Source organism: Botryllus schlosseri, chromosome 1 (assembly GCF_051294905.1).
Source record: "Botryllus schlosseri isolate E-star chromosome 1, Bs_hap1, whole genome shotgun sequence".
NCBI lineage: Eukaryota > Metazoa > Chordata > Ascidiacea > Stolidobranchia > Styelidae > Botryllus > Botryllus schlosseri.
Window position 1 is genome coordinate 738,095 of NC_137236.1, and position 18,699 is coordinate 756,793.

Sequence of the window (18,699 nt, forward strand, 5' to 3'; positions counted from 1 at the left end):
TTCAAACAGACCCCAAATAGAAATTTGGAGGCTTTTATACCTCTCTCTTCTTGCATGTTCTTCAATTCAATATAATGTATCATTTTTCGCTTCGTTTCGGAAGTAGCGCGTTCACCTTTTTCTTTCACAGTGGAAATTCCAAGCGCTTTTCGTGCAATTCTACGCATTAGAGTATAGTTTTGCCTGATCCCGCCGACGCTACGATAGCAGTGTAACCCATTTCGTCATGCGGAGGTAATTCCTCTGTTTTGGATAACGATTCCATTAACTCTTCGATTGTGATCCATTTACCATCGTTGTCTTGTTGGCGGTGAAACCCAATTTCCTTTATCAACTCACTTTGCAAACTTCTCTTTAACATTCCGCGAGTGGTTTGGGCAGCAGAAGGATTTTCTTCGCGAAAACTGCCTATAGTAGTCGACAACTTTGACTTCTTTCATCCGCGGGAATACTTCAAAGTCTGGTTCACAAATAATTTCATTCTTGAAGTCTTCCCTGATGCCACCAGCCACTTCTTGTTCAGTGTGACGGTTTATAACTGCAATCAATCTCCCGTAGTTTACGTCTGAAGAAACAAGAGTTCGGGTTATGAATGAAAATAAGTCAAAATGTTGTGAAAACTGTAGCGTTACGTCAAAATTGTACATGAAGTCAAATTTATAAGGCAAACTGCATTTCGTTGGTGTCGTAGAGGCTGATTTCTCAGTGAACCTATCATTTGACATTTTATACCTTGCAGTCTAGTGCAATAACTTCGCTTTTGGTGGTTGGAATTGAGCCAAAATTGGTGTGCATCATCTGTACTGACGGCCTAACAATTTTCTGGCGTGGGCAAGAAATGTGAATTTTTTAAATTCAATTTTACATAATAAATCCTGAACTTTCTACGGCAAGAACTTGACTTCTACTGGTTGGAATTGAACAATTTCATCCCGTAGCCAGTGAACCCCTAAACTGAACAATCACGCCCAGTAAATTATATCTAGCAGCTCATCTGGAAGTTCACAGGAATAAATGGATTCTGTTGTGAGGTTTCAATCCCTTACTTTGGAAAAAATTGTGAAAACACATCAGAAATTTCTATTTCAAACGGCTGTTCACTAAGCAGCTGTGCCTGAAAACTTCAAGTACCTGTATAAAATGTTTTGCCAACATTTCGAAGTCATAGCCTAATTGACCTTTCTACTCCAACTGCCTCTGTATTGTTGTTGGAAGTTTGTAGCAATTTTTGTAGCGTGACAGTTGAAAAAGAAAAGATTCTAAAATATCTAAGATGAGTTTGAGGCGGACAAAAGCCTCGCATTCTTGGCAAATATTGGTTAGGGCAGTGGTTCCCAACCTTTTCCCACCCACGTACCATTTCGAGGTTTTACGCAGTGTTCACGTACCACCTACATAAGTTGCGCTCACCGGAGGCGGTCAAAACATTTTTCCGCAGTGTTGAGCTGCCAAGGGAAGCAAAACAGAAGATAAACTAACCATTTTAAGGCGCAGTATATGATTTCTGTCGTGGATCCATTTGGGATTCTTGTGGTCAAAATATTAATATGGTGTTAGGTTAGGCATGAATCCCAATGCTTTACATTTAGATCTCTTCCCCGTAGGCCAGTGGTTCTCGACCTTTTTAAACACGCCCCCTTTTCGATTGTGAAGAATTTCACGGCCCCCTTATTGTGATATCACAAAATAGTATAGAGATAAAACAGAAAGCTAGCCATCCCAACGGATAGTTTGATGGCATTAAAGGTTATAGCTACAGATGAAAGAATTTCCCAATATGAAATTAGAACAATATACTGAGCCGGATCAAAATAAAAAAAAACTCAAAATCAACCCCACCTGAACGAATAACTCCCTTCGGTCGAAAAGAAAAACAGAATCTACTCCCGTACCACCTGAAAGACCTTCGCGTACCACTAATGGTACGTGTACCACAGGTTGGGAGCCACTGGTTTAGGGGCGAGTTCAGCAGTGTTCGCCTTCTAAAATTAGAAACTTCCGTGCTCAAGGTATGTCACAATGAAACGGTGATGGCACAGAACTCTACAAATACTTTCCTCGGTGCGAAGTTGCCTGGCAATGGTACGCCTACGCAATATATGTAATCGAAATGCGGCAGTGAAAGGCAAAATGGGCGAACACCGCTTCTTTATCCCATTTCCATGTCATGTTTTCAGATTAAGTTATTTTGCTAACAGAACGTTCATCCCAATAAGCAATGCACCAGATGCACAATACATACAGTATACATAGAAGGAAAAATCGTGTCTGGAAATATATCATTGGGGATTTCTATCGTCGATAAGTTAATCAGTTACTCAAATCAGTATTGGGCACAACACAATAGGTTTCGACTTTGCATTTATTGAAATTACATGAAATGCCGATGGTGATGTGATGTGAGGTTCAACAGCCGAATGAGTCATCAATTTACCTGCAACGATATAGTTCATTGATGGAAACTTTCCTGGTCATCATGTATTTTCAACCATACATACAACATTGCGAACGGAAAATATTTAAATGAACTCACCTTTACAGCGTGATGTACTTTGTTCAAGCACCACTTCGAGTTTAGCTTGATCTTTCATTGTAAAGTGCACATCGCCACCGGTTCCTTGAATGATTGCGGCTAGAGTAAAATTTGCCTAATAATAAGTAATGAAAAATACCAAATATATGACACACAGCCCCAGCCAGCACACCAATTTTCACACCATGACGTGTCAAAGCTGAAGTTTCCATGCACTACTTCAGTATAATTCATGTCAAATTAATTGTGCACTACTTTAAGATCTCGAATTATCCCTCAACACATCTCCCTCACGTTATATAGCAGGGGCGGGCAACTTCTCCAGTCGGCGGGCCGGATATAGAACAATTAAGTACTTGGCGGGCCGGATTGCGGAATCGATACATTATTCGCCCATTTATCCACATATACAAGAAATAAATCGTATTTAATAAATGTATTTTAACGACAGCAATGTCACTTCAAAGCCATTTCTCCGATAATGGCGAAGACAATGTGGATTTGAGAATAACATTGTCATACAGGCGCCACCATGTCTGCTTCTCTCTGATCAATCAACACACGGTGCAATCCCTAATTAAGATTTCAAGGCGTTCGATAATCCCGGTAACCCTAATTTACCAAGATATCAATCAGGGTTGTAACCAAGTCACAATGCTCCGAGTCACAAGTCAATCTCACTTTTATAGTTTTGACTCGTGTCAAGTTTAGTCATTTTCAATTCACCACCGACTCAAGTCCAAGTCCAAGTCATTGAGCAGAGGGTCGAGTCCGAGTCATGGTATTATGACTCGAGTCCGAGTTCAAGTCATTGTGTTGACTGCTCAGTTGCCAGTTAAAGTCTTGTTAAACCCTATAACTCTGTTTGGTGATATCGAATGAGTCGCATTTATAATATACTAATTTTACTCACTTTTAGCAGTTTTGGTCGCATTTGCAAGTACCTGTACCGATAGACGAAATCCCAATATTCTGGTTACTTTACTATTCTTCAAAATTATGATGAAATATCGGTCTTGGACGTCCAAGTCTCGAGTCATATGACTTGGTTCGAGTCATGCACAATGACTCGAGTCCAAGTCGAGTCAATACACAGATTGACTCGAGTCGAGTCATTTCCGGATTTTGAGAAAACGACTCGAGTCAAGTCGAGTCATCAGAAAATCGTGACTCAAGTCGGACTCGAGTCGAGTCATGACTCGAGTCATTACAACCCTGATATCAATTCACTATGGGGTTGAGTAGGTGACGTGATAGCGTCGTTGTTCAATTGTGTGGTCTAAGTAATCTCGGATATTGAATTCATACGGCCCGCGTTTTCTACGAAATTTGTAAAGTGGCCTGCGACCCGTTTTGAGATGGCGACCCCTGGCATAAGCGGTGCCTTACAAAAGCCTAGAAGTGTGCCGTGCTACAAGTCGGCGGTTACGGAATCAAAAATAGGAAATATCAGCCTGGTGTGAATGACCGTTGAAGTCGACAAAAATCATGATTACCACAGACGGCATTAGGGTTGGGTGCATCGTGAATGCCAATAAGGCAAGTCTTCTCGCTTCGACGAACTTACGCGTATGCTCCACTCTCGCAACGATGTTCACACACGTATATAATAACATACAGTCATTAAATTTGACGTAGTATGCAAGTAGTGGGGAATCTCGGCAGACTGGGGCCGCGGGCCACATTATCATGTAAGACGGAAAACTGTCCGCGGGCCGGACAAAATCCCTTCGCGGGCCGGATCCGGCCCGCGGGCCGTATGTTGCCCAACCCTGTTATATAGGATTATCTCCAACAAATTCTTTGGAACCAGGTATTGCATCTTGCAGTGAGCAGCGTGTCGAAATCGGAATAAGAGGCATGAGTATTGTACCACTTTTGAGAGTAATAACCCTTTGTACAATGGAGAAGCTCCAAAGCTTTTTTGCCACAACGAATAACTGAATATCATTATGTTCGAGAGCTACAAATTGAATTTTCATGATATTTGTCCATTGCACCGGAAAATATTCTTTAGTTTAGTGTTGTTTTAAACCACAACATCACAAGTTATGGTATATAATAAAGGATGCTTCGTTGGAATTACATTTACTCGCAGTTCTTTTTCAGGATGAGTCTTTTGCTTGTTGAAGCAGAATCTAGGGTAATGTTGGATGATGGTCTACTAGGTATTAACAGTAGAGGGTTCAAGTTCAAAATGAGGTCTATATACAAAGCGTGTACGACCAACTAATATCAACCTCAAAAATTATTTTACACCGGTAGGGATGATTTTTTCAAGTACAAGCATCTTCCTGAACACATTACCGTAATTTTCCTAGTATAGTACGCCCCCATGTATGCACCCTTGAAATGGCGTGTAAATTCTGGGAAAAAGCCTGTACCCATGTATAGTACACACCTAGCATTCACAGTACACGAGAACTGAGCAGTTACATAGGTGCCCAATTTTCCCTAGGTATGCGGAGATCGATGACGTCACAACGGACGTCAGAATTGACAAATGAGCCGACTCACCAGCGTTCAATATCACCTTTCCGTTGTATATGGTGACAAAATTGCGATATAATTATTAGCAGACGCGTAGCCAGCTGGCCGCTAGCTGAAGTGAATGAATTCATTTCAAAATTTACTCAAGTTACAGGAATTCTTTAAGCAAATGGAAAGCCTGTTCTGGACTTGAGTCATTAGTGACTCTGATTTCAGAGAAGCCAGAATTTCGATATGAAGAGCCTGCATATCAAAACATTTTCTAATCGCCCTGTTTTAGTATTAGTGTTAATCAAAATCATTTACGCCTCTGTATGTTCACGGTCAGTCTGTATTTCAATCAATTCCGTCCACGTTCAATGTCCAAGCCAGTCTGACATCACAATCACAGAAGACCCGATAGTTCTGGCCGGCGCATGAGATATCATAATCCTGCACAGCAAGTGATGGCAATCGCCACATTTATAGAAATTGATATCTTTAGAAATGACGTCACGTCTCGGTCTTGTCGCCTCGCGTTGTGTCTTTTAAATACTTGCGTTCGATCAATGTATTAAGGTGCATAGCTATCCGAAAAACAAGGGGGTTCCGATTTTTTTTTGTACTTACTAATATGGAATCAATTCGTCAAAATATACAATCTCCTCGTGTTGATTAACTCGCCTCTCTGATAAGCTTGTTAACGAGTCCGGAGTACCTGATCTCTGGTGAACAATTAAATAGGTCCTTATCAACGCGCATTACGGGGCCTCCGCGTAGATGCAATTCCGGAGTCTCATTGACGTAAATTCTGATTTTTGTTCGATGCATTCCGTCGGACGGACTGGTAGCGCAGGCTGCTGTTACACTTTCGAATGATTGTACCGTTTTAAGACTGCATGGTTTGATATTAATGATTGCATGGCCGGTATTAAAACGTCACACAAATGATTTAACACTGTACACCAGCGGCATGTAGATAAGTGCGTTTTAGTGCGACGATGCCGTCATCGATATGAATCAATTATGACATCACAAGACTTGGCAACCTCGTAAAAAAATAAAAGTAGTCCCCTATGAATATAGGTATATATCTAAATATTTTGAATTAGTCAACTGAGAGCCATACAATAGCATAGGATATTTAATATATATAGGCGGAGAGGAGGCCAAGATGAGACACGGGGCAAGATGAGACATGCATTTTTTCACAGAAAGATTTTCGGATGGACAGATTCCTTTAACTATGTTGCTTCCATAATGTCATTCTATAGTCCCACCATTTTAAAAAGGCAAACAGATTCGAGGTTGGGCAGAAAAATTCCAAAAACTATATTTTCATAGTCTATGTCAGTTATGTGAATTCATGTTTGTGAGGGCATACCTATCATAGTACTTCATATTATGAAACAACATTACTGGAGCAGTGCAATATTAGCAGTGTATTCATGCACTTACCTCTGAAAAGTAACAGACAGAAATTTTTTTTATTAAAGTTTATACTATAATTTAGCTGTGGGGGTAAGATGAGACAAAACCATGGGGGTAAGATGAGACATGGGTATCAGAGGGCTTTTCTATTGAAGGCCTCGGAAGATTCAAAATTTACTGCTGAAGGCACACAATACGTGTAATTTATCTAGCAGTTTACCAAATGTGACATTACAAGACCAAATAATAACGAAACTCTTATTGTTGCTGGATCATATGGATGGTTGGTTTTCAATGTCATTCAAATTTGTATATGATGTACAAATTCTTTTTAAAAGTGAATTATTTCATGATTATTATATTTTATTCACGATGTTGCTAGTTGATTCATCATTTGGGATGAATTAGTGGTGTGATGAGCAAGTATTGCTTGGTGTCTCCTCTTGAACACAGTGTGTCTTATCTTACCCTCACCTGGGGGTAAGTTGAGACATTTGAGCAAAGATTTTCAAGGGTCAAAAAATCCATAAGTATGTTGTTCAATGTATCTCAAGCCATCGTCATAAATAGTACAGATCACAGGCTTTCCATTGGTACCAAAATTAATCCTCAGAAGGCATTACTCTTTGAGTGGTGTTGAATTATCAGAAAAGTGTCTCATCTTGGCCTCCTCTCCCCTACTGTATGTAGCACATTGCATGAAATCCTAACACGTACTTGCGGTCATTGTCTCTTCAGGCTTAAAGATGGCGGTAACCTCTATTGCAATGGAATTTAATAATCAAAATACTGCAATGGCTACCAACTGACACCACAATACAACTATGGTATAGTACAGGGGTGGGCAAACTACGGCCGCGGGACTCATGCGGCCCTCGACACCGTTATGTGCGGCCCGCGAGAGTCTAAAGAAACTTATCAAAAATATTGATAAATGCGCACCAAAAATCGAATTAATGCAGGGACTTCATTTACCTTTTTCTTAGTATATTTCACCATAATAATTCTAAGAATTATTCTAATTCTAATAATTCTGGTTTTCAAACGGAGGGGCGCTCCCTCCTTGGGGGTCGTGAAGGCATCTGAAGGGGGCACAAAGCTGAACTCAACTGATTTTTTTTTTCGCGCTCGGCGCGATTTACATACAATTATAGGTTGCGTACTTCCTATATTACTTTTATGTTCAATTTCTGGCGCGACAGCCCGATCTCAAATCTCACGCAGTTTAAAATGTTTCAACTGATAAACATCACAGAAATCCTAAACGACATTGACATAATTCGGATCACGAGTGTGATTTCAGATTGGCCAGTTCAGTTTTAAATATTTCAGTGGTGTGCTTATAATAATGATTCGCGCGTGTCTTAGGTAGATTCGTTCTCTGTATACGTACAATTAGGGTATTTTTATTTTGCCTACACATAGTAGAAGCGTGTTTGAAGCTACCATGGTTATGGTGCTGTCAGCATTGTGTGCCCTGGAACTGTACCAAAAGTGGAATTGGTAAAGCTATGAACAGATCGCTGCTCACAGATTCAAATTTCAATCCTGTTCAAAGAATTGGGGCAACCGACGAATTTTTTATTGAGGTCGACCAGCCTATGAAATCTCGCCACTGTTTCTAACGCTTGTCCGATATCATCAAAGTAATGTTTGATTTGCATTGAATTAGCATATATATTATTTCCATGTCAACACTATGTGATATAATCAAATACCAATACTGCGTTTTGGTGTATAGTCCCAATTTTATATAGTGCGACCCGCGAATCGATTCAGATGTCGAATGCGGCCCGCGAGCTCAAAAGTTTGCCCACCCCTGGTATAGTATACTATCCCCGAACCCCGAACTTACTGCTGCAATAAATATCAAGGAGTCGATCTCCTGCAATGTCGAATTTTATGTCATAAAATCATAGTTGACGACCAAATAACGACTACAAAATCGATTATTCTGAAGCAAAGGGGTGAACATACTTCTTGAAGCATCTAGACATCAAGACATCTAACACATTTGAAGCCTTGCGCTTTTCCATTACACTATTATGGAACGTTTACAACCCTAAAACGATAATATACAATATCCGAAATACGGCTACGTTACCCAGGAATTTCTGCATCATATTGAAGAAATTATTCTAAATCCTCTCTGGAGGAGTGACATCATCACAGGTAAATCTCTAATCACTTTGACGACAAATTTCCGAAACGTTTACAACCACAAATAAGCAGTACACTATGCGATATTTAGCACTGAAGCAGGCGCACGAGAAAGTAGCTTGAGAACCGATTTGTGGTTGCTATGCGCTACGGGTCACGTGATCCACGTCCTGTAAATAGCTTATTGAGAGAGAGAGAGAGAGAGATATGATATTCTTTCTCGCCTGCACCATCGAGATGCTTTGGCGACGGAGTTGCGATACGGCCCCATCAGGTCATCTAGTCTGCGCCCCCGTTTTTTCTCCTCCATGCTATTCGTGATTGCTGAGCGCCTAGCAGGATAGCTGCGGATACCATTTTTCGAGTCTTTGGTATGACCCGGCCGGGGATCGAACCCACGACCTACCGCTCGAGAAGCCGGGCGCATAATCATTACACTATCTCGCTCGTCATTGCTGTGTGTAGGTCTATACTTCGAATTTCGCTACAACTGGTTGTAATTTAACCAAATTTGGTGAGCATTGTGTCTACTGTCTATAGACAACCTAACATTTTCATGGGGTGAACAGAAAATTTTGAATTTTCATTTATTTCCTTATAATATATAGTAACTTTCTTCTCCTGTAGCAATTCGGCTACTGGCTGGAATTGAACCAAATTTGGTGTGTAGGCTTAAACTAGGTAGCCTAACAATTTTATCAAAGAGCCAGTACGATTTGAGAAAAAAGGCTGTTTTTAACACCCCTACCCTACCTACCTACTGAATAATCGCATATACAGCACACTATGTGCGAAAGGTGTAATCGCTGGCCCAAACACTACAGTCGCATGTTCAACAGGACTGGTGTGCACAACATATTCGTTGGCCTGAGCAATCGCGTCTGTACCTAATAGGCCTTGTGCGCATGATGGTGCTGGCCTGAGCTATCGCGTCGCGGGCCTTGCAAACTTTGGCTGAAATTTACTATCCTAACTATCGTTTAGAGACAATGCCGTTAATTATATAATGATTAGCGATCGCTATGTCATGATTGTTTCGCAGTGACATGGCAAAACAGAATGGCATCAGATACTAAAACATTAAAACATAACTATTCGTATTCATGTACTGCGAATTCAGGGTGCGTACTATACATGAGTACAGGCTTTTCCCCAGAATTTACATGACATTTTAAGGGTGCGGATTATACATGGGGGCATACTATATTTGGAAAATTACGGTAACTACGGATATCCTTACCGGTAGCAACGGCTCGCGACGATGAAGGCACACCAGTGATATCAGGTTCTTCAAATCGATGCCTTTTCGCCATGATAACTATCACGTGATGGGGATATTGAATAGTTACCGCATCATGCAGATAATGCAAGAAAAATAATTATGTTAAATCATGAACTCTATATGCACGACACATCGAGACTCAAAAATATGATCTGTTCAAGTCAGCGACTGTAAACTCTTGGAGGTCAAAAATTTACAAGTCTCATTATCTATGTGAAATTTGATTACCGTTCAGTAAAAAAACACATCAACTGTGCAAGAATCAAATAATTTTTTTATATGTTCATGTCATTTACCAGGAGTCCAACCCCAACCTAGCGATCCGTAACAGTCAACAACTAAGCGGAACGCAACTTCAAAACCTATTATTCTCAGAGAACAGTTCAAGATCTGAAAATGTTTTAATTTCAACGTGAATGATCCATGACTGGCAACCTGTCATTCCTCATTTTACTCTAAATACCACTCATGAATGTCAAGCCATGCTGGAATAATTCAACCAGAAGTGTGTCAAGTAGACGATTGCAAAGGAGACAGTAGGCTCAGCATCCTATAAGATCAGTAATTTGTTGCTTACATGCAACACAACTGGGTTCTCAGTTGATATTGAGTAGTTCACATCCTGGTAATTGATTGCTGATTGTAACATCGGTATGGGCTACATTGCTGCAATTCCTGAATAATGGTTACAACACCTATTGAAAGAATATCACTATTCAAATTTGCAGGCATATACAGTAACACAATGAAATTTGGCACTCCAATAAAAAATTGGGTACTTGTGAAATAAATGCCCGGAGGTCTAGGCGGCAATAGTTGTTGCATCATAAAATGGGTGTGTTGTGGGATAGTAAGTGTTTTACATGTACATTGAAATGAGGGTGAAAAAATCACTAGGTCTGGTCAGGAACAAGTGAAAAAAATAACCCTGCCATATAAATAGCACGGGATCAAATAGGAGAGAATCGTATAGTTATGAGTTGTCGAGAAAAACGACGTTAGCCCCGCACATGGCGGTAGGGATCTGATAGTCCACACATGTTGTGCTGTTTGCCTACGCAGATCTACGCAGGCCGTCAAAGAAGGACATACAATGTACTGCGCTTGGTCCCGTCAAGGGCAGTACACAAATGTCACACGAATAAACACCACAAGCATTTCCGATGAGACACCTGAACAAAATAGACCAAACGTCAATATTCGAGCCACAAGCGGTGCTATTGTAGCGACCATGATTCCGGCCGCGGTTCCATCGTCTGGACCGCCCAGTTCTAGTAGAATGAAATCATCCCAACTTAATACCCCGGATGTGACCGGGCTACATAGGATGTCAAGTCCAGTATTAAAACCGCGGGTGCGCAATACGTTCGAAACTGAGCTATATACGCGACCCATTCGTGTAATCAATCGTCTCGTAACAACAACACAACACCATGACGAAGTGCCTGACACAATACAAGTGGCCAGAGAAATCGAAACGAACAACTACGTCACAAGCAAGAAACACTTCAGCACCAGGGCGGATTACCATACCCTAGATTAAGGTCTGAAGGTAAGTACCAAATTAACCAAATTCATTTCGTCAGGAGATGGCCAGAATGTTCCAACAACATTGGGCCGAAACGACGTGACGGAGAGCTGGACGCCAACTGCGAACATAATATTTGCAACGATTAGACCAGGGACCAAATAATAATAATAATACTGTTCGCAACGACCACAGCACATAACATAGGGCTGAGAATATCGAGTTGGTCCAAGTACTGCAAAAACAGGACTAGAAAATATATTAGGGGTGTTACTCGTAGTAATAACCAGTAAACGTAAATAACAGCTATTGCTTTGCAGGACAAATTAAAATCGTCAATAAAAAAGACGTAATAATTGAACTAATGAATTAATAATTGTATTTCTTGAAGGTGGGGGAGATTGTTGGTGTTAATTTTATGTCCGTCTACCGTCTGAGCGATATTATTTTTAACTATGGAAGCTTTGAAACCTCCATTTGCCACATCGCAACATATTAAGCATTCAGTACAAAGCTACGCAATATGCACGTTATTGAAATGGCATATCTATGAAGACGTGTGTGTTCACACCACAGTCTGACGATCACTTTTGGTCAAAGGTGAACGCACACAGTGTGAATGTGCACTTTTGAATCCAAATTGAAATTAGCTGACATTATAATGTAGAATTGCGTGATGTAACAAGCCACAAAGTTACGGAAAACACTAGCTTTGAATGCTCAAGGAAAATATATCTGTTGTAGCGGACTTTGCTTGACGAATATGCTAATAAATAGAAAAATGTTGAAAGGCCCGCTGAAGTAATAGTCGTTAATTTAATTGCCCCGGTGACGAAGAAGTAACCCCACCAATGTCTACCATACTAGTCCCCCAAACATTCGGTAACTTACTGCTTTATCAGTAACTCGTGAATTCTAACTATTGGCTAGCGAGTGAATAGCTGTGGCACAAAAGTATTAACAGCAATTCTAAATTGTTATCATGGTCGGTGTTGTAAGCTGCATGAATGCAGGTGGTTATGCGTGCATACCGCATCACCATTTGCATTAGATATTTCGGAACCAGTAGGTAGGTTTTTGTGTCGGGTGAGTTGATTTTCCGACACCTCTGTCAATTTGGTTTTTACAACTACTGCTATCTAACGACACGAAGTGAATACCGCTTGTTTCGCGGCTTTAGTTTAGTATAAGTAAATTGCATTATACAGCGCGCTACATCGTGCATTCGAGTATACAAATAAGAGTGGTATTTCTGACATATGTCAGTGGCAAAACAGTATTTTCATAGCGCCAGTCATGACTGCGCGTAAAATCAATAATTGAATTAAAGTGTAACTTATAGGTTTGCGCGGTACCAGTTTTCTGCAAAAAGTACCGGAAATCGCTTGTGCGATGCTAGCGGTTATGAATAGGTACACTGTTGAAAGGCCATAAAAGAGTATAGCAATGTGACAGCTCAAAATGGTGGAATACGAACTCTCAACAGTTGCAGTTTAGGCAAAAAAGTACATGGTTTTGAAATAACAATACCTAGAATAATCTGCGTGGTGTCGACCCTATTTTGAATTTGGACTGCGCAGATTCCACACACATTATGAATGTACTATGTAGGCCTACTATAGCAACATTTACGCCTGGCACTAGAAAAATGCACATTTTGAAATAACTGAATAAAAAGGTTGTTGTACTTGGCATGACTTGTCAAAATTATGGGACACAGAGACAGTGCAGGCGTGCAATTGCGTCGCGGCATAGTGAATTCTGTCACGTTGAAGTTTTGCGGCCGTGGCAAAATGTAATTTCCATCTAAATCTATTTAAGTCTAAATATAAAATTATCTTCGAATATTAGATCAGATAAATAACAACACAATTACTGAATTATTTTGCCTTGGTAATTGGTATTGTATTATGGTGCTAGGCAGAAATGGCTTGATGAATCATGTTGTACCTAAATGTTACGTAGCAAGGAAAGGTTCAATCACCTAACATTCCGAGGGTAACTACTGCTGTCGAGCCCACCAGTTTGTTATCCGCCATCTTTCATTGGCGATAATAACGTGGATGAAGATACCCAGGTTCTAACCTCGTTACGACCCTTTGAAAAGTTACTAAACCTCATGACAGATTCTGCGGACAACTTGCCTCAAACAGGGGTGTTTTCCGCTAACTTGCAGATCAGGATTGAGTAATACGTTAGTGTGTAAAATATGGGAGCAGATGGCGTGATTCTTGTAAAATGCAACCATAAATGACTGTGAGAATGTGAATGTTGCAATGGCATATTGACGCACAGGAAAATATAAAATTTAGCAGAAACGGCAAAATACGACCTCAATTGGGGGGTTGATCACACCATTGCAAAACTCTTGCACAATAGGGCCATAAATGATGGTGGAAAGGAAGCGCTGCAGTGGAAAATTGAGGCACAGGAAATAATTAACTGCAGCAAAATGGTGAAATTTGGCTGTAATTGGGGGCTTAATCATGCCGTAGTACGGAGGATAGCGACAAAAATTTGCTTGATGAATGTTCGGATGTACGTCAACCCCTACTTTATAAAAATAGCAAATTGCTCGTGGTGATGGGGGTGGATGCGTGCACGTCAACGACTTTTCGCTCAAAACTGAATATAACTCGAAGGGTGAGGCCCGAAAATTCAGTTGACTCTGCACCAAACTGTAAAGTGTTAAGGGAGTTGATTGCCGGTAGCAGTTGGAAAGAGAAGTTACTGGGAGTAATGACGAATTTTGAAATATATTTTGAATAATAGCCATAGGACATTCCATAATGATTGCAAAATAGGTAAATATTGAACGCAATGATAGAGTCTTAGACTGTCCAGTTATAACCAATCTTCGAGTGATAGTTAGTTTATCTATATATAGGTTGACACTCCACAAGTTATGGTGTGTCAAGTTAACAGATCTGAATAGTACTTGGGTCATCATGGTACAGACTGCCAATGTTACGTAAAAACTGAATCAGTTATGCCAACTAAGTGAAACTTGGGTAGTGATAGATGTTTGTTTTCGTTAGTAGCCATTAGCATGTAGGTAGCACAGGTATTTTATTGAAAAAGTAACTATCGTTGCGTGTCTGCATCTACAAAAGTAAGTGTTGCATATTGAAGATGGCGCATAAATCGTAGATAATTAGCAGGTGCGTTTGTATGTTTGAAAATTAATTTATATAAACGAAAATCATAGACAAAATTATAAAATAATAAAATCCCTTGTGGGGGGGGGGGGTGAGATTTATTGATAAATAATTGATAAATGTCTTAATGAGTATGGAGTATACTTTATAAGTTCTGAATGAAAGTTGAAGATATTATATTATATGATGCCACTTCATGAATATAGCAAACCGGACACTCAAACTTTGGCACACTGCTATTAGAAGTCAATTGTGCTTTTGAGTACAGCTTGCTTCGTCGAGTCTAAGCATTGTAGTGCAATAATCCAACACCTAATAGTTGCGACAACGAGGTCCGAGCCGCATAGACAACTCCCAGGGGTGTCAAACTCAAATTACGTTACGGGCCGGATAATTGTTGAACAATAACGACTTTGCGCAATACGCCCTATCTAGAAAAAGGACTTGAAAGTTAGGAATGCGCTAGTCATATGTATGTGACAATTCCTACATCGAGGCGCAACTATTCTAGTTTGTGTACGTTAAAATTTGATGAGCTACGAATTTATTGATCCGCTTTAATGTGTGAAAGCTATGACTATCAAAGTCGTACCGTTCTCAAGCCTCCCTTATGTGCCAAGATGCTAACATAAATATAATACGGTGGACTATTCACAATTCAATAGCGTGGAAACGCTGGTGTAAGTTCGTGCCTTTTCGAAACGAGCCGCATTGTCACTAAGTTTCAAATGCATAAAGCCGCGCTTCACGGATTGTAGCTGTACAAAGTAAAAGGTCGTAAATTTAAGCTCTCAACAATAGGCACTGCAAATCTTATATTTCAGAGAATGCCTACACTGCCCCTCCAAATTGTTAAGGAAAGGAATCATAGTAACCGAAAAAATAAAGGTGACTTCTGTAGTCATGAGGCTGCCCATATGAGCCGTTATTAAGAAGAATTGCCGTTGCGTAAGCAACAGATATAATCACCCTAAATAAATCTCAATAGAATAAAAAATAAAATTCTTGTATACAATAGAAAAGTACACACATCATATTTTGCGAAATTGATGTGTCGAAAATTGAGTCCAAGGGTTCACGCTTTCTTTTCATGAGATCGATTGCGTCAACGCTAAATTTGCAGAACGTGTTCGAACTCTATAATTGCCGATACTCACTATCGTGTTGAGTTAACAAAAATGCCGCCATTTTGTATTTCGAATTTGCGCATGCATGGGTTAATGAATGAACTGTCGAATATGCTTTGTGGATTTAGCCGTTGTGTTGATAGCACTTTGTGCTTATCTGGAATTGTCGTATGCATGTTAGTAGTTAGCTATACCATCAGGTTGCTTTACCGAAAATGGCGCCACCATTTTTCCATGTATGCGAACTTTTGCAGTGAGCTGAAGTATATGTAATATATGGGCGTATGCATATTGCATATCCATGCCATGTATGGTGCCCACATGAATTGTACATTCAGTTGTAATATCCAATGACTACCAATGCAGACATCATGAATGTGTCCTCTATTGTTGGCTAATTTCTAGCTCTACCAATGTAAAGCCACCAGCAGTCCAGCACTCTCGAAACACAGCCCAAAACGAAGCATCCGGTATCAGACTATATCCACAAGACAGTATATTGACGATTGATTGCGGGAGGTTCTAAAGTCTTTCGGCATTGAGGGGTGATGTTCGCATGTCCCCCTGGAAGCTCTTGACCTTATAATGATTGGATCGGCTGCTTGCCACAGATGCAAAGTATACAGAAATAAAGCAGTGCAATAAAATGGGATTGACTGCTAGCCGAAGTTGCAAAGTATACAGAAATGGAGAAGCCAAATGAAATGTGTTGGAATAGCTCCATGAAGTCGATGAACTAAAGATGAAAAGAGCCAAGAGTATAGAGATATTGCATTCGGAATCTCTGCCTACGACGAACCCTCAACAAACGCCGCCTTCTGTTGGAATGCGCGATCCCCGAATCGACACGAAAAGTATTTGATGATGTAAAGTACTCAACAAGGGGTCGGTTTCTGGACTGATTTCGGTTCTATACCTGCAGCTGGAAGACTGGAGAACTCTTATAATACACGAGTCTGAAAGTTGGTCAACTTGAACTCTGAGTGTATTTTTTGTAACATCTATTGGCATGTTTCTTGTATATTGCATATGCTTGTGTGTCGAGGCAGGAAAGGCCTTCACATTTATATGTGTAAACTAACCTTGGAGTATTGAAAAGTTATCAATCATGCATGACATATTTATAGGCCTAGCTTTTACTCGTATTCTGATAGACCCGTACGGGACGATATTTATAGAAGCGCCCTATTTTTGTGTCCATAATTGGTTGATAATGATTGGAGTATTTGGTTGTTATAAGGTTTTAGAGAACACGTATAAGGTTAGATTAGAATCTTGGACCTAATGGTCATTGGCTGTTTGGAAACAAAACAAAACTGCAACTACGGAATACCTCAATCAACATTTACGACTGTGAAAAATCTCCGATCAACATCTACATATCTACGAACGTTGTCAGTACTACAAGAGAGCAAAGAGCGTCAACTTTGTACTACGAAGTATCCCGAACAAGTGTAGACTACCCGCATAGCAATCGTTATTGGGGCTGCACTCTAAAATAATTGGTGGCCAGTACGGGGAGCTCCAACTGCACCAGAATATGACCCTCCGGCTTACGTTCCTCTCACTGAGCAGCCGTCTGGTAACGTAAAACAAGGACCAACGATGACGGTTCGCAAGGGTCTGGATTGTCATACTGTAACGGCCGTCTATCCTAAGCTACCACGTTCTGACTCGACCTCGTTGTCAGACTCTCGAATGGGAACGGCACCATGCTTCCACGTGGGAAGTGGTGCACGCGCCAAACAGAATAAGCAAAACCCCGTGGAAACGCCAAGCTTCATTAGACTTGGGGGGAACGAGCTCGAGCCCCCCGTTGCGTCAAAACCAAAAAAGAAACCCTTAGATAAATATATGGGGTATCGAGGATGGCAGGAACGTCGTAACGAGGAGAGGGATTCTCGAAGACGAGCAGGAAGTGCGGATGGCGAATCCCGACGGGTGACCTTCCAAGAACAGGGTGATACTAGAGAAGATGCGGAAGACACTGGAGACGACGATTACGATGCTCGTATGCGATTATTGGCTCGAGAAATAAAGGAGATTGGGAAGTCTCTCCGAAGTTCCGAAAATTCGTCGGAGGAAGATACGGATGAGGGCCGACCTAACAACCCGATTTATCCAAATATGCCTCGTTTTACCTCTACTCCTAACGATCGTAGCAGACGGTCAGGCCAACAACAGCCGCACCGATATCCCGGTGTTTCGGCCCCATTGCTCAATGTGTCTGCTAAAATCCAATCAGAAAAAGAAATGCTTCAGCTTATGATGGACCCTGGAGACATGCCACTGCTAAAATGGATGGAGAATTCAATGCGACGAATACGCCACGGTCCCGGAAATACGGATGTGGATGTTATTTTGGCTAATGCGCTGCAGAAGAAATTGAGGGCTGCTGGCCGACACAAGCAGGCTACCCAATTGGGAAATTTTTTTAATACCAATTCGGGGGAAGCAGAATGGGAATCGGTTATGCGATCTCTTTCATTATCTAATCGCCAGGGTTTGGTAAATGATGAAAAGATCATTGGGGATTTCCGCAGAAATTATCGGTGGGAGGATGAGCCCCTACCTCTGCTGAATAGCGCTTTGAAGCAACTGGAAATAGACATGGATAGTAAAATTAAGAAAAATCCGGACGGATTGCGTCTTTTCCGAAATCTACGACAGCGACTACCAGAAGCGCTTAGATTGATGTTAAGAGGATGGGAAGAGGATAAAAGATGGCGGGACGTTGGGGAGGAGCTACAATTTGTTTGGAACTCCGAGTTTCTGGATGAACAAGAGACGCGCCCTAGGAACCAGGAAACAAAGGAAGTGTGTGACACAAAGTCATCTTTACCGCCTGCACACTCGTCCCGACGTAATAGCCAAGTGGCTTGGGCGGAACCTCAATACCCTGATCATCCACGTCGATATGATGCTTCATATTGGACGGATGATGAACTGAATCAAGATATTCGACTCTCGATCGCTTGCGGGAGCTGATTGATCCGGTAAATCAGCTCCCA

The 18,699-nt window shown here is 40.9% G+C and overlaps 1 protein-coding gene and 1 long non-coding RNA gene across 2 annotated transcripts in view; both read right to left on the reverse strand.

Moving 5' to 3' along the window:
• Positions 1-18,699, reverse strand: part of LOC145448396 (uncharacterized) — a 445,163-nt gene that overhangs the window by 58,122 nt on the left and 368,342 nt on the right. The gene's annotated exons all lie outside the window — the stretch shown is intronic.
• LOC145442909 (uncharacterized) lies at positions 336-10,349 on the reverse strand. Its single transcript, XM_080320988.1, has 3 exons — positions 9,834-10,349; positions 2,534-2,632; positions 336-565 (listed from the first exon to the last, which is right to left on the reverse strand). The coding sequence occupies exons 1-3, from the start codon at positions 9,904-9,906 to the stop codon at positions 336-338; spliced, it is 402 nt and encodes a 133-aa protein (XP_080177114.1). The 5' UTR covers positions 9,907-10,349.

Bases quoted from the DNA above. Each gene is read 5' to 3' on its own strand.
- LOC145442909 (XM_080320988.1), bottom strand. From the start codon at position 9,906: ATGGCGAAAAGGCATCGATTTGAAGAACCTGATATCACTGGTGTGCCT. The intron at 2,633-9,833 runs GTAAGGATATCC...ATTTTACTCTAG, and splicing joins GTCGCGAGCCGTTGCTACCG to CCGCAATCATTCAAGGAACC. The intron at 566-2,533 runs GTGAGTTCATTT...TTGTTTCTTCAG, and splicing joins AAGTACATCACGCTGTAAAG to ACGTAAACTACGGGAGATTG.